At 40.2% G+C, this 13,437-nt stretch overlaps 1 protein-coding gene across 3 annotated transcripts; it reads right to left on the bottom strand.

The window, feature by feature from the left end:
* Window positions 1–4,383: 4,383 nt before the first annotated feature.
* Window positions 4,384–10,538, bottom strand: RDH14 (retinol dehydrogenase 14). 3 transcript variants are annotated; one of them, XM_074012284.1, is made up of 3 exons: window positions 9,912–10,538; window positions 9,000–9,028; window positions 4,384–5,463 (listed from the first exon to the last, which is right to left on the bottom strand). In XM_074012284.1, exons 1-3 carry the CDS (start codon window positions 10,435–10,437, stop codon window positions 4,846–4,848), a joined length of 1,173 nt encoding a protein of 390 aa, XP_073868385.1. In that variant the 5' UTR covers window positions 10,438–10,538; the 3' UTR covers window positions 4,384–4,845. The 3 variants fall into 3 exon arrangements, with proteins under 3 accessions (XP_073868385.1, XP_005576547.2, XP_073868386.1); XM_074012285.1 differs by lacking the exon at window positions 4,384–5,463 and adding an exon at window positions 5,470–6,545; XM_005576490.4 differs by lacking the exon at window positions 9,000–9,028 and having other exon boundaries at window positions 9,912–10,386.
* Window positions 10,539–13,437: the final 2,899 nt, after the last annotated feature.

Raw genomic sequence — 13,437 nt, 5'->3', positions numbered from 1 at the left:
AGTCTCATGATAAAACTTGAAGAGATGAGGAATTGTTTCTTAGGGATGAGCAAAGAAAGTGGTTTCTGGAGATGGAATCTACTCCTGGTGAAGAGGCTGTGAACATTTCTGAAATGACAGCAAAGGATTTGGAATATTACATAAACGTAGTTGAGAAGGCAGCAACAGGGTTTGATAGGATTGACTTCAATTTTGAAAGAAGTCCTACTGCGGGTAAATACCACCACATGCTACAGATACATATTTCGTGGAAGGAAGAGTTTATCAGTTTGGCAACTTGCATTGTTGTCGTATTTTCAGACATTGTTCCAGCCAACCCAGCCTTCAGCAACCACCACCCTGAAGTCAGCAGCCATCGGGGTGAGACCCTCCACCAGAAGAGAGAGAATGACTCACTGAAGGCTCAGATAATTGTTAGAGGTTTTTTAGCAAAAACAAGTATTTTTAAATTAAGGTATGTACATTGTTTTTAGACATAAGGCTCTTATACACCTAACAGACAACAGTATAGTATAAATATAACTTTTACAAGCACGGAGAAACACAAAAGCTTGTATAACTCACTTTATTGTAATAATTGCTTTATTGTGGTGATCTGGAACAAAATCAGAAGTATCTCTGAAGTAATCCTGTACTCACTTAAATAGTAATATCGGATTTCTAGCTTTTTTGTCCTTAAAATGGACTCACAGTTTAAAGTTACTTGCAAAGCACTAACTACAGACTCCTTTTATATTTTTGTATTTATTTTTAGTATTTGATAGTTGTTTGGAAACTTTAGTCAACAGTAAATTTTTAATGACTTGCTTTCATTTACTTTTCACAAAACTACTTTTCTACTTTTCATATAAATTCCCTTTGTACTCACATTTCATTGACTTGCAGTATGATTAATAATTTGTAATGTGATTATTAACCAGCACAGCTGACACATGCATGCACAAATTGGGTTGGGTTTTCTTTGTTGCCTTCTGCACGCGCGGAACTAGAATAATGCCTGGTTACATAATAGGTACTCAATAAATATTTGCTAAGTGAATAACAAATGGTACACAACTTACTCTTAAGTATATAATAGAACAAGAGGAAGCAGAAGGGCTGTTGTGTGCTAGAAGAAAGTCTATCAGCCTGGAGTTTCACATGCTATGTGCATTCGCTTTTTTTTTTTTTTTTTTTTTTTTTTTAGAAAAAGATAATAGAGAATCAGTTATTATTGCAAATCTCTTAGATGGCAGTTGCTTAAAAGTGCTTCCACTGCACTTTGATTACACATCTGGCTTAGCAAAAGCTCTTCCTTACCGTCTGCATAAAACTAAGCATTCCGTCTTAGTTTCCTGTAGGAGTAAACTACCTTTCTTCATGTTAACCTGTAACTAATTTAACTCCCCATTGCCCAGAGAAGGTTTGTGGAACATCTGAAGCTGTCTGTGGGGGCCAAGCTCCTGAAGGGTGATTAGTAACATGTTCTCTCTTTAGTGTTCCACAGGACATTTGGAATCAATTAAATATTCAAATACAGAGTCCCTCAGATCTATGGCCAGGCCCAGCAAGTTTGTCAGGGGAGGGAGTTGAAGGCAGATAACTGCTCTTCCTCACACCAGAATCTATAGCTGGAGACAGACCTTTAAAATATACTCTCTAGGCTTCCTGGTCTGCAAGCAAATAGTTGTCCACAATTAGAAATAATATAGAAAAACAACAGCAGCCTTATAGAGTAATAGGAATCACAGCATATACGACGACTACTCCCAAACAAGGTGTTTTAAAGGTAAACAAGTAGGTGAGTACATTGGGGCTGGAAGACTGTACCAGTCATTTCAGTACAATAGTATGGTATGTGCTGGCTACAAATGGTTTTTACATTTTTAAAAGATTAGAAAAAGAAATCTGGCCTTTTAGATGAAGTCTGCTGAGCCTTGGTTTAGAGTTTTGTTTCCATCATATGTACTTGCTTAATCATTAGCATCGCTAATTACTATTACTGCTAATAGATAGTAATGATTATGTGCATTGTGGAAGGAGAAATGGATGTGTGCCCATATGTGCCAGGCACTTTGCTAAATGCTTTACCTACTCTGATGCTTTCATTCACTGAGCAATCCTTTAAAGCAGACACTTATATTTCAATATAGAGCCAAAAAAAAAAAAAAAAAAAAAAAGCTCAGGAAGGTTAAGTAACTTGCCAAGGTTACAGGAAGCATTACACAGTAGAGTTGTTAGTCAAACTCAATGTGGTGGTGTGTTTACGCTGTGAAACCCCTTGTCCAATTAAATGCTACTGAGAACCCCACTATATAAAATAGTTACTCTGAGCGAAAGTTGAAACAGAAGGCCAGCAACCTTAACCCTTCTCAGAATAAGCTGCTTGAAACAGGAGTCAATTTTTCAACAAAAAAAAAAAAAAAAAAAAAAAAATGAAGCCGAGAACCAGCATGGAAAATGGGCTTTCAACTCAATTCTTCCATTATCTGGCACAATACAGTCTCCCCTCTAATACATTGCTGAGGATGAGAACAAGTATCAAAATAACAGGACTGCCTTTTACTTATTTCTTTGCCCAGTAAAATGGTTTAAAGTGAGTCAGCAAAAGGGAGAATGAAGGAGGGGAAGTTAAGGACTTCTTCCAAATCTAACTCATCATTTTGGAGCTCTTAGTCCTCAATTCCATCAAACAGTGATGGGAAGGACATCTTCCAAATGGCAGCTCATTTTACCTTAATAGTTGGTGTTTCCAGATAAGTTTCTAGTTTTCCATTATGGTAAGTAAATATATTTTTTTATTATGGTGCCACAAACAAGAACTCTGAAAGGCTCAACTCTTACAAAAGGTCCAAATCCCCTGAAAAGCATCAAGTATCAAAATGCAGCCAGACAAAGATGGTATTAAATGAAAAAAAGGGGCTTCCTTTTAATGAAGTCGAGGTGTAGGACAGATTTATTAGCTTCCATTTTTCCAAGTTGCATTCTGGTATATTTCCTGCCCATATTTCTAAGTTCAGCAGGTCTCTTTGTAGGATTACTTTTTAAAAATACAATATTTCAAAGAACATGATGCAGCTATATCCACTACACCTGCAGAGACACACCTGTGATGATACGCTGTTTCTCCAATTCACAAGGCAATGCTCTAACAGAAAACAGATCTTCTGCATGATATGCCAAGATCCTGCCATTCTTGAAAATAGCTGATACTCATAAGCTGATATTATAAATGGTCTTAAAAATAATAACCAATCAAGAATTATCCCTGGACTAGTCATTAAATTCAGTGTAACTGTCTATACTTTAGTATAATTCCTTTTTCCAATATGAGATAGTGAAACAAATAACTGAAATTAAGTAGATACTTTTGATGTTGTAACACAGATGCCTACAATATTACTATTTGGGCTCAATTATGCATGCCATTATTTCCTGATTTTTTACTATGTGGTGGCACTATACTTGATTCTTGAGGGAGGAAAGCTAATAATAAATCTCTTTTCCTTAGAGAATTTCTATTCTGATTATCTAACTGAACCTGTGAATGAACTCCTAAACTCCTAGTAAAAGTACCAAGATCAACGGGAGAAAAAAGAGAGAATTGTCTCTGCCTACAAGGGTTGGAGAAAGGAACACATTTGAAAGGGACCTAAAGGCTAAACTGTATTTCCAAGGAGAAAGGAGAGGGTATTCCAGACTGAAAGAACACTATCAAGAAAGGCCCAAAGCAAGTGACTAGGTGACTGTTCTAAAATCAGGACTGGGTTATCTGATGGGATGACCAGAGATGTACTGTCCAAGATACCAGTTGTTAGACATATGCCTATTTAAATTAACATTACATATAATTAGAAATTCAGTTCTCAGTTGAATTTGAAGTACTTAATAACCCCATGTTTCTAGAGTCCACCACATCAGACAATGCAGAGTATTCCTCCCCTCACTGCAAAGTTCTACTGCACAGTGCTAAGTGTAAGAGTATAGGGTAAGCATGGTACCGTCTCATGGAACCTCAACTCTATCTTCAACAGTTTAATCTTCAGTTGAAATAAAAGTGGTTTATAAACCACTATATTCTAAGAAATCCCTTTAGGAAGAGCTTTTGGGGACTCCACCTTGGCAGCACTGCAATAACCTGCTTTACCACTCCAGCTTCTACATTTCAGTGAAACACTTCTTTTGAAGAAAGAATTCTGCAGATTTTTTTTTTTTAAGGCTCAAAACCCACTGTTTTTCAAGCAGGAATGTGATAGATTTGGGTTTTAGAAATATTATCTCTCAGAGCAGTATACAAGATATGTGGCAAGAAGAGACTGGGCAGACCAAGATCAGCAGAGGCTAATGGTGATATGATAAAGGACTGTATTCAGTGAAGCCTCCAAAGAAATACACAGCTAAGAATTTGTATCAGTAAATTTATTCCAAGTAAGACTTGTGTGCACACACCAGGCAGATTATTTCCACACAAACACCAAACATCGTAGTAAAAATAGTTAACACTTTGGCCATGAAACTCAAAAATACTTGAAAAACCTCTTGATAGCACTTTGAGTGACTTAATTCTGACAAATATTAATATGTCATCCATGCTTGCCCAGTTATAATTTTACAATATAATTGTATTTTTCATTGTGCTTATTATTCATTATACTTACTATATATATTTAAAACATCTTTGCTGAAATTCTCTTATCCCAAAAATAATTTTTCAGTAACTCCAAAATATCCACATGTACCTCTTAGCAGTGCTACTGCAACATCAAAATTCTTTTTCTTCAAGTAACAAGTTCTTAAGCCACACCATTCCTGATCACAGATATAACTGATATGCAGTTTTATAAACAGCTCTTTTACTCCTTGTTCCTATTTTAGCAGGCCAACCATCACTTCACTGATATCCCAGAGTTTTCTTGCAACAGATTCATCCAAAGCTTTGGGCAATAATTCTTCCTCTTTACAATCCCCAAAGTATCTTCCTGACACTCCTTCTACTTCAGGTGAAGAGGCCAAATAAATGGAAGTCTGGGCACCTTCTACTGGAGTTTTGAAAAAAGCCCATGACACCAAATTGAACAGTGGTCTGACCAACAGTGGAATGTGTATGTGCCTCCCCAGATTTGTCCGTACAATACCAGGATGCAACACATTGACGGTGACATTTGTGCCTTCTAAGCGGCGGGCTAGTTCCCTGGTAAAAAGAATGTTAGCCAGTTTGCTCCGGCTATAACAAAAGCTTTTATTATAGCTTTGTTCACTGTTCAAGTCATCAAAGTTGATGTCTCCATATTTATAAAGTTTGGAAGAAACTACCACAATCCTGCTGGGAGCTGAACTTTTGAGGAGTCCAAGGAGAAGATTGGTGAGTAGAAAGTGCCCCAGATGGTTCACTCCGAACTGCATCTCAAACCCATCTTCAGTCTTCATGTAAGGGCACTGGAAGATCCCTGCATTATTGATCAAGACATCCAGCCTAGGCTCTTCCTTTAAATGTCGAAAAGAGAATGGCAGAATTAAGAACACATGCCTTGTATTGCTTTTTCTGTTCATGATAATTACATTTTAATAAAAATGGGAACTTGAGACTAAAAGCATTTAATTTGTTGTTGATCTATCAATCAGATAACTACTTGAAACACTGGCAATTTTGTGTTTTAATTAATGGGGAAAGGGATTCCTCTGCAGGATGTTCCTCAGATAAATACTGATATTCATGATCTTTCATTCAACAGCTCTTTTTTCTCATTTATTAAAATGATATACAGAAAGACATTTATCCACAGTCATCTTCCAATAAAAGATGTAGAAACTAACTGTAAGACTTAGTTTCTGGTTTTATGCTTTTATAACATTTACAAATATATAAACTTTAACATTGCACTAGAAAGTTGACTACGTGATCAGTACCAAGATCTTTCTCAAAACAGAAATACAGTCAATTTGAGGTCAAGGCGCTCCTATAATCCCATATATCTCCCTTTAATTTCAGTTGAACTAGGAAAATATCAATTTGGGAGTTATCAGGTTAATACTGAGATCATATCAAAATTATAATGTGTACCTATGATAAAATGTTTAAAAATACTTGCAAACTACTAAAATTCTACTAACAGCTTCTATGAGCTTCCAATAATTGAGAGAAAAATAGAAAAAAAAAAACCAGATGCACAAGCTTGATAGGAGCCTGGCTTTGTGATTGTCACATGTCACCACATCTAATTCCAACAACTCTATAAGCAAATGAAGCTCACAGGCTAGGTGACTTAACCAGTATCAGAGCTCCTAAGTAGCAAAATAAGATCAGATCTGAAGATTAAGTCTTTGGCACCAAGGCCTATTTTCTTAATTAGTAAGCTGGCATGGTTTTCTAATTGGGATTTTCGAAACAGCTAGAGAGGCAATGAAAGCTAGACAGACCATATGCAGTAGAAAACAGATAAGCATAGTTTATTCCCAGAGCTACTAGTTATCAACACCAAAGGAAACTTATGGTTGCTTTATTCTGTAGTTCTCTCAGGGGAAATGGCACCATGGGGGTGGAACAACTTCAAGTCATTTTCTTAAAACTGAAACAAGCAATAGAAAAGGTCAGAAATGCAAACAACACTGGAGAGAACATCATGAATAAATCAAGATTCATAATGAATAATCAAAGATTAAGAAAAAAATTAAATAGGTAATGTAAAAATATCCAGCGTAAAGGGGACTCTAATTTAGGAGATCTGTATCATCAACATTTTATACTTTGAACATATGCTTTTGTATCTTTCCAAATTAAAGTCCTAAAATTTAGACTGTTCTCATAGGGATGTCTTTTTATTCCTTAAATCATGTAAGATCGTCTTCTCTAGCCTTTTCTTGGTTGTTCTATGTTTCTTTTGATGGACAAAAAAATGCACAACATGTTCCAAGTGTAAAGACACTGTGATGACCCATGATTAATTTGAGGTCAACTTTCAAATTTCACTGGCCCTTCTGCCAACTATAAGTGAAAAGAAAAATGTGTTACATTTCACAACTGTTATCAAAGCCCACCTGTCAGAGGATTAACTATTTCTCATTCTGCCCTGTCTGAGCAACTTTGGGTTTTCCAATAGTCAACTTCAAAAAGAAGGCAAGAGTTCACTCATGGGGGAAAGAAAGGAGTATTCTTTTCCACAAATCCTTTGGAAGAGTTTCCTGAATTAATCATTTGTTAGCCAGCATTCTTTGCTGGGCTTGTGTCATTTTAAAATTTTATCATTTACTATTTTTTAAATTCTAGGAGATAAATGAAATAAATACCAAGAATACCAACCTGTGGGAAATCTAAATTTCCATTTTTTTTCCCCTTCTAATTATAGTCACTTAACTTCAGAGCCAGGCAGGAACTGAAATACTTAGAAGCAAGGACAACTTAGTTATCTCTTTGTGTCCTCATTTTTTAATTAGTTCTGCCTCAACTGCCAAAGAAGCACACCCAGTCCAAACTATATTTTAAAGAGGAACAGAAAGACCCACTTTTAATGCTTCCAAAATCTCACTGATGAGTATTATTTCTTAACCTGTGTTACACAATAATTAAATACTAGCAGTAAACAAAAAACCAACTCTCTAGTTCTGCAACAGCTCCCAAACTGTGGCCTACAGCGTTTAGCAAACTCTCAGGGTGTTGTGGAATATTTTAAATTTTCGAGGGAAACACAGTGATACTTGCTCAATACCTCAAAAACTACTAGCTCCAGGTGGTTCACAGCTTGAACATTACATTGTGCTATATTCCTTTCAATGACATTATTTCTTTGTGGAGCTGACTTTTAAGCAGCTGTTAGCAGTTGCTGTAATAAAAACAAGAACAATGCTAAAAATCTACCTAGAACAGGAAATGAGGGTGGCAGTGTCCAATCTGATTCCAAGGTTTCAGACACTGGTGTAATGACCAACAGGGATACATTTCCCATTAGTAGTTATGGCTGTTTAAGAATAAAATAAAGATATTATTTTTTCTTTCAATTATATGCTATCTTCTCAAATAGCTACTAAGTTGTTAGGACATAACTACTTATTAGGTTGTGTCAAAGGAAAATAAATCTCAGAACCCAAAATCACTAAGTCAAAGGTTAAAGTCAAGCTGGGAACTGCCTCAGACAAACCTGCCTCCCATTTTATTCCTAAATAAGACAGCTACAAAGAAAAAGAAGCTACATACCACCCTCACGATTTGCCCACATGGGCCTTAAGATCTTTACCCTAAAACAGTTCTGTTGAATTTCACCCTGGCAATGTATTAATAAATTGATAGCTCATCTTCACAAGTGCCAAACAAAAGACAGAACACTAAAGTCATCCTTCTGCTCACCTGAGACAAATGCTTATCTGATTGCTGCCTCTGCCCTATTGTTTATGTGAAAATGCAGACTCACTGAGCCAGTCTAAGACAAAAGTGATTATTCCTCTATCCCTCCTGCACATGTAAATTGTACATTCAGTGAAAGGCTAATCAAAGACCCAAAAGAAGGCAACCTTTTGTCTCCCATCCACCTATGACCTGGAAGCCCCCACTTCGAGTTGTCTCACTTTTCCAGGAGAACCAATGTATATCTTACACATTTGATTGATGTCTCATGTCTCCCTAAAATGTATAAAACCAAGCTGTGCCCCGACCACCTTGGGCACATGTCCTCAGGACCTCCTGAGGTTCTGCCACGGATGCATCCTTAACCTTGGCAAAATAAACTTTCTAAATTTATTGAGACCTATATCAGATACTTTTGGTTTTACAGTTGTTTGGACTTAACTACGTAACAAATGAACTGGGAAATATTTCTGGGCTAACGGCATCATGAAAAAATTACTGAGAAAATTTGGGAACCTGTTCTATAGACTCAAGAGACTCCATGTCATATAGGCACCTTTCTTGTCCCAGCTAATTTTAAATTTCACTCTTCTGAACAAATGCCCTCTGAGTGCCAGTTATCCCTGCAAGAAACCCTTCTACCTCAGTCTCAGCAGAAAACATCCACTTATGTGGAAATACTTACCATTTGCACAAAGAAATCCTCACACCTCACTGCCAGGCAGCAGGAGGAAAGAACAGGGGTTAAAAGCAAGTGTTCTGCAGACAGACTACAAGCAAGCTGCTTAGCCTTCCTATGCCTCAGTTTCCTTGCGTTGTAAACTGGGGATAATAATGCCTACTCCACAGGGTTACCGTGTAGCTTCAATGACAAGTTATAGGCAAGGACACTTCATTTTCATTTAAAACAAAAAGGAAAATCTGAAATGCTTGGCACAACTCCTGGCACACAGATCTTCAATAAATGCTGGGTATTATTTTTACTCCTGTCCCTGTATGGAGCATGACCACTGGGTTCCAAGCTCTATTCTACTTGGAAATCAGGCCACAGTCCCGTTAAGGATGGTGCTGAGTTTACTGGTGGCAGCGAGCTAGCGCCCTACCCCAGCAGAAAAGGAGCAGAGGCCGCGGGAGGGAGAACTTTTTTTTAAAGGACTGATCTGAGGTCCTTGGCTAGCAACTTCCCCCAGTGCTCTGGGGTTCTGAAGACACAGCTCGGTGCAAATTCACTTCTGACACAGGAGAAACAATTCAGAGGCCATGGATCTACTCCAGGACGGTCCTCATATAACGAAATGAAATGTTCAGAAACTGGTTTACTTTTCTCTTGGGCCCATTTCTTTCTCGACATCCTTAGAGGACAGAAGGCAGCCCTCCCAGTTAATCTTTCCTTCTCAACCTTGCAGCTTCCCGGCCACCTCTACGTGGCTTTTTGGACTCCTCTCACCCTCAGCGGTTCCCAAGGTGACACCTTGAACCCCAGGGCTGTACCTCGAGGCTCCGCCCCAGCCCGCAGTCCCCTCCCACCCCGTGCCCACCCAGGCTCTCCCCACCAGCCCAGGCCCTCCCCACCAGCCCGGCCCCCCGAGGCCCACACCTGGAGCATTTCCTGGCAGAAGGCGCGCACCGAGCGCAGCGAGGCGAGGTCCAGCTCCCGGACTATGAGTTCGCCCGCCCCGCCGACGCCGGGCTCTGGGCCGCACTCCGCGGCCTGGCGGAGCTCGCGACGGAGCTGACCCGCCGCCTCCTCCGCGCGCGCGCGGTCCCGGCAGCCCATGATCACGCGCGCCCCCAGGCGCACCAGCTCCGCGGCCGTAGCGCGGCCCAGGCCGCTGTTTGCCCCGGTGATCAGCACAGTCTTCCCGTGCATGAGGCCGGGGTCCCCGCCTCCGCGCTGCCGCTGGACCCCGGACCCCGCGAACCGCCGGGCCGCCAGCCACAGAGCCCCGCCCAGAGCGGCCAGTATTGCCGCCGCAGTGGCCACTGCCATCGTCGGGCCCGAGGGCCCACCGGTCCCTCCACGGGAGTTCCGAAGCCGCCGCCTTACCGGAACCCAGGAGACACCTGTACGCGGAGAACTCTGGGGCGCGGCGGGTCGGCCCCTGACGGTGTGCGTGGGGCATCCTGGGACTTGTAGTTTCCCTCTGGGGGCGCCTGATTGGTTGGGAGAGTTCAGCGCCCCGGGTCCTGCGACGTCCGTGAAACCTGCTCCCAGCTTAATGATGGAGGCTGGGCACCCAGCACAGTGTTCAGGCTGCTGGGGTTCATACGTATTGAAATCCCAGAGTTGGGGCGCACTTCCCCGTGGGAATGCCTGATGAGTACTTTGAGTTACAGATCTCTGTAGAGGCCCTGTTACAAATGCCACTCCTCAGGGCATTTCGTGTGTTTTCCTTTGAGGGCTCCTGGGACTTGTAAATTCAGTTCAACTCACCAGTCTGGGGAATGGGCCCTGACAAGCTGAAGTCTGAGGTAGGACTGTTTTTCATAGATGAGACAAAGAATTAAGCAACATGAATCAGTTGGAAATAGAATGGGCGAGTAGTTCTCAAACTTAAATGCACATTAGAATCACCTGGAGGACTTGCGGTGGGGGTTCGGGGCAGGGGAATGAAACAAAACGAAAACAAAAAACCAGGGCCCCAGTATTAGGGTTTGTAATTCAATAGGTACAGGATGGGGCCTGATAATTTGCACTTCTAACAAGTTCCCAGGTGCTGCTGCTGCAGATCTGGGAACCACACTTTGAGAACCACTGAACAAGGCATTATGTCACTGGTCCCTACTAAAAAAAAGAAAATCATCTTCAAATGATCTTGACACTGGCAGAGGTACAGTGGGAAAAGGTTGGACTTATTGTAAATATAGGCTTCTGAACAGGCCATTTACAAATGCCTCCCTGCCCTCTCCATAGGACTATTACACACAACGATGGAAGGCAAAGTGCTTGGCTCACTGTAAAATGCCTCATTAATATCAGGGTTAGTGTCACAGGGACCTATCTTCAAGTTACAAATTTCATAGCTGTAGACGAAGCTACTTTTAAAGACTCATTCGTTCATCTGCCTCTCCATCCAATATGTGCCTGGCCTGTTCTCTGTTAGAGCCACAGAGAAATGGGACACCATTTCTGCTCTCAGGGTGCTTACTTTCTGGAACTGTGATCTCCCACTTCCCACCCTCCACCCATTGCAGGTTCTTCACACAAGGAAAAAGAGCCACAGCTTGTATAGTTTGAGACAAACTCCCCAATAATTGTGATAATCCATCTTCCACTCCCTTACATTTGGGAAGGATGTAACATGCAATAGTCAGAATACAAAGAAAAAGGGATGGATTCCAGGAGGTTTCTTATGATTAATGAGAATGGAGCTCAGAGGTGGGAAAGAGCACTCTTACTGTGGATTACACAAGGCACCAGGAACAGGAATCATGAGAGGTGGTCCTACACCACCCTATCCCCAATTTGAAGCTGCTACTCAAACTCAGTGATCCCCCAGCATATCTGTTTCCACTTTATTGTCCTTTCTTCCCATCCACATCTTGCCCATCCATCAAAATTACAGGCTACCTCAAGTCTATTATGACCACTTCCAGCCTATGAAGATCTCTGCTCCCTTCATGTGTGACCCTCACTGGCACTGAAGACAAACAGCCTTCTAGTGTTGACTGTTTGAGTTTGCACATTTGACTTCCTTGACCAGATAGTTAAGGTTTTCAGTTTCCTAGAGGATAGGGTTTTGCCTGCATACCTCTTGTGGTCTTTGCATGGGAGGACACCTACAAAATGGTAGGTACTCAGTAAGTGTCATGTGTCACAACTGATATATTTTGGACTGGTTTACATAAAATTAGGGAGCATCAGAAGATGTGTTTCAGCTGTGGTCTTCTCTCATCTAGAGTCGGGGTAGAATACATATGTCCAGGTGGAGTAGAGATGAAGGTGGAGGTAGAGAGAGCAGCAAAGGGTAGGAGGAAAAGAGGAGGGAGGAATCCTTAGACCTGCGGTGTAACTGCTGTGTAGTTTATGCATGGAACTTAATGAAATGATTAATCTGTACCAGATGGGTCCAAAGGCAATGAAATTAATAACTCTATTTGGAAGGGAGGAAAGAGACCTCATTATAACTTTTGAAGTAAGATTTGAATTTGAATCTAATTAGTCTTAACACTCATTAGCTCCATATCCTTAAACAAGCTATCTAATTAACCTTTTTGAATCTTAGGCTCCTCATTGATAAAAAGGAAGGTAATAATGATACTATGTAACAAACATTTAATTTGATAAGAAAATGAAGTAACATGTGAAAATAACCAGGTCACTGTGCCTAACATATATTTAATGACCAACCAATTTTTGTTGAAAACAAAACAAAAATCACATGAGAATGACAATGAAGGACCAGGATTCTACACTTCATGTCACATTTTGAAGTGGTAGCGTAGGGTCTTTTTTTTTTTTTTTTTTTTTTTTTTTTCCATACAAATATGGATGTGCCAGCCTGCCAGGCCCAAAGCCAGAGACTTCAAATATGAAACTCTGTGGACCAGAGGCATTTAACCCACCAAGTAATTTTCAGAGAACCTTTCTTAAGAGTTTCTGTTTAAGGCTTATCTTAGAAAGTACCCTGGAGGAACAACCAGATGATTTATTTCTAAATGAGCAGTATCAAAATTGTTATGCAGGTAGAGTGAAATTCTCATTTTGCTTTGTTTAAAGGGCTGGCCATAGCAGTCACAGAATACAAAGGTCCAGTTTTCAAGAGTGTACTTAACCATACTCCTTCTACCTTTGAAGACACTATTCTACAATGCTGATGGGTAACAATTCATTGTTATCTACAAACATCCAAAAATGAGCAGTGCTTCATGAAACTAAGTAAGCTTCTAAAACAGTCCTTTAAGCATGCAAATATTCAAGTTCTAAACTTATCTTAAAGAGTCATCATTGTGGCTTACACAGAGATAGGTGCAATGACATTCAACAGTATTGGTAGTTCAAAGAGAAGTAGTTTGATGGTAACTTGAGGGTTCAAAAGGTTTTCCAAAAAATCAAGAGGAAATCTTTCCAAAGAAGCTAAGTTTTAAGGTCCAATTTTCTGAAATACCTATCTAATAATCCT

This window comes from Macaca fascicularis, chromosome 13 (assembly GCF_037993035.2).
Source record: "Macaca fascicularis isolate 582-1 chromosome 13, T2T-MFA8v1.1".
NCBI classification, from domain to species: Eukaryota; Metazoa; Chordata; class Mammalia; order Primates; family Cercopithecidae; genus Macaca; species Macaca fascicularis.
The sequence above is the reverse complement of the archived record's forward strand: the minus strand, read 5'-3'. Positions and strand labels throughout refer to the sequence as shown.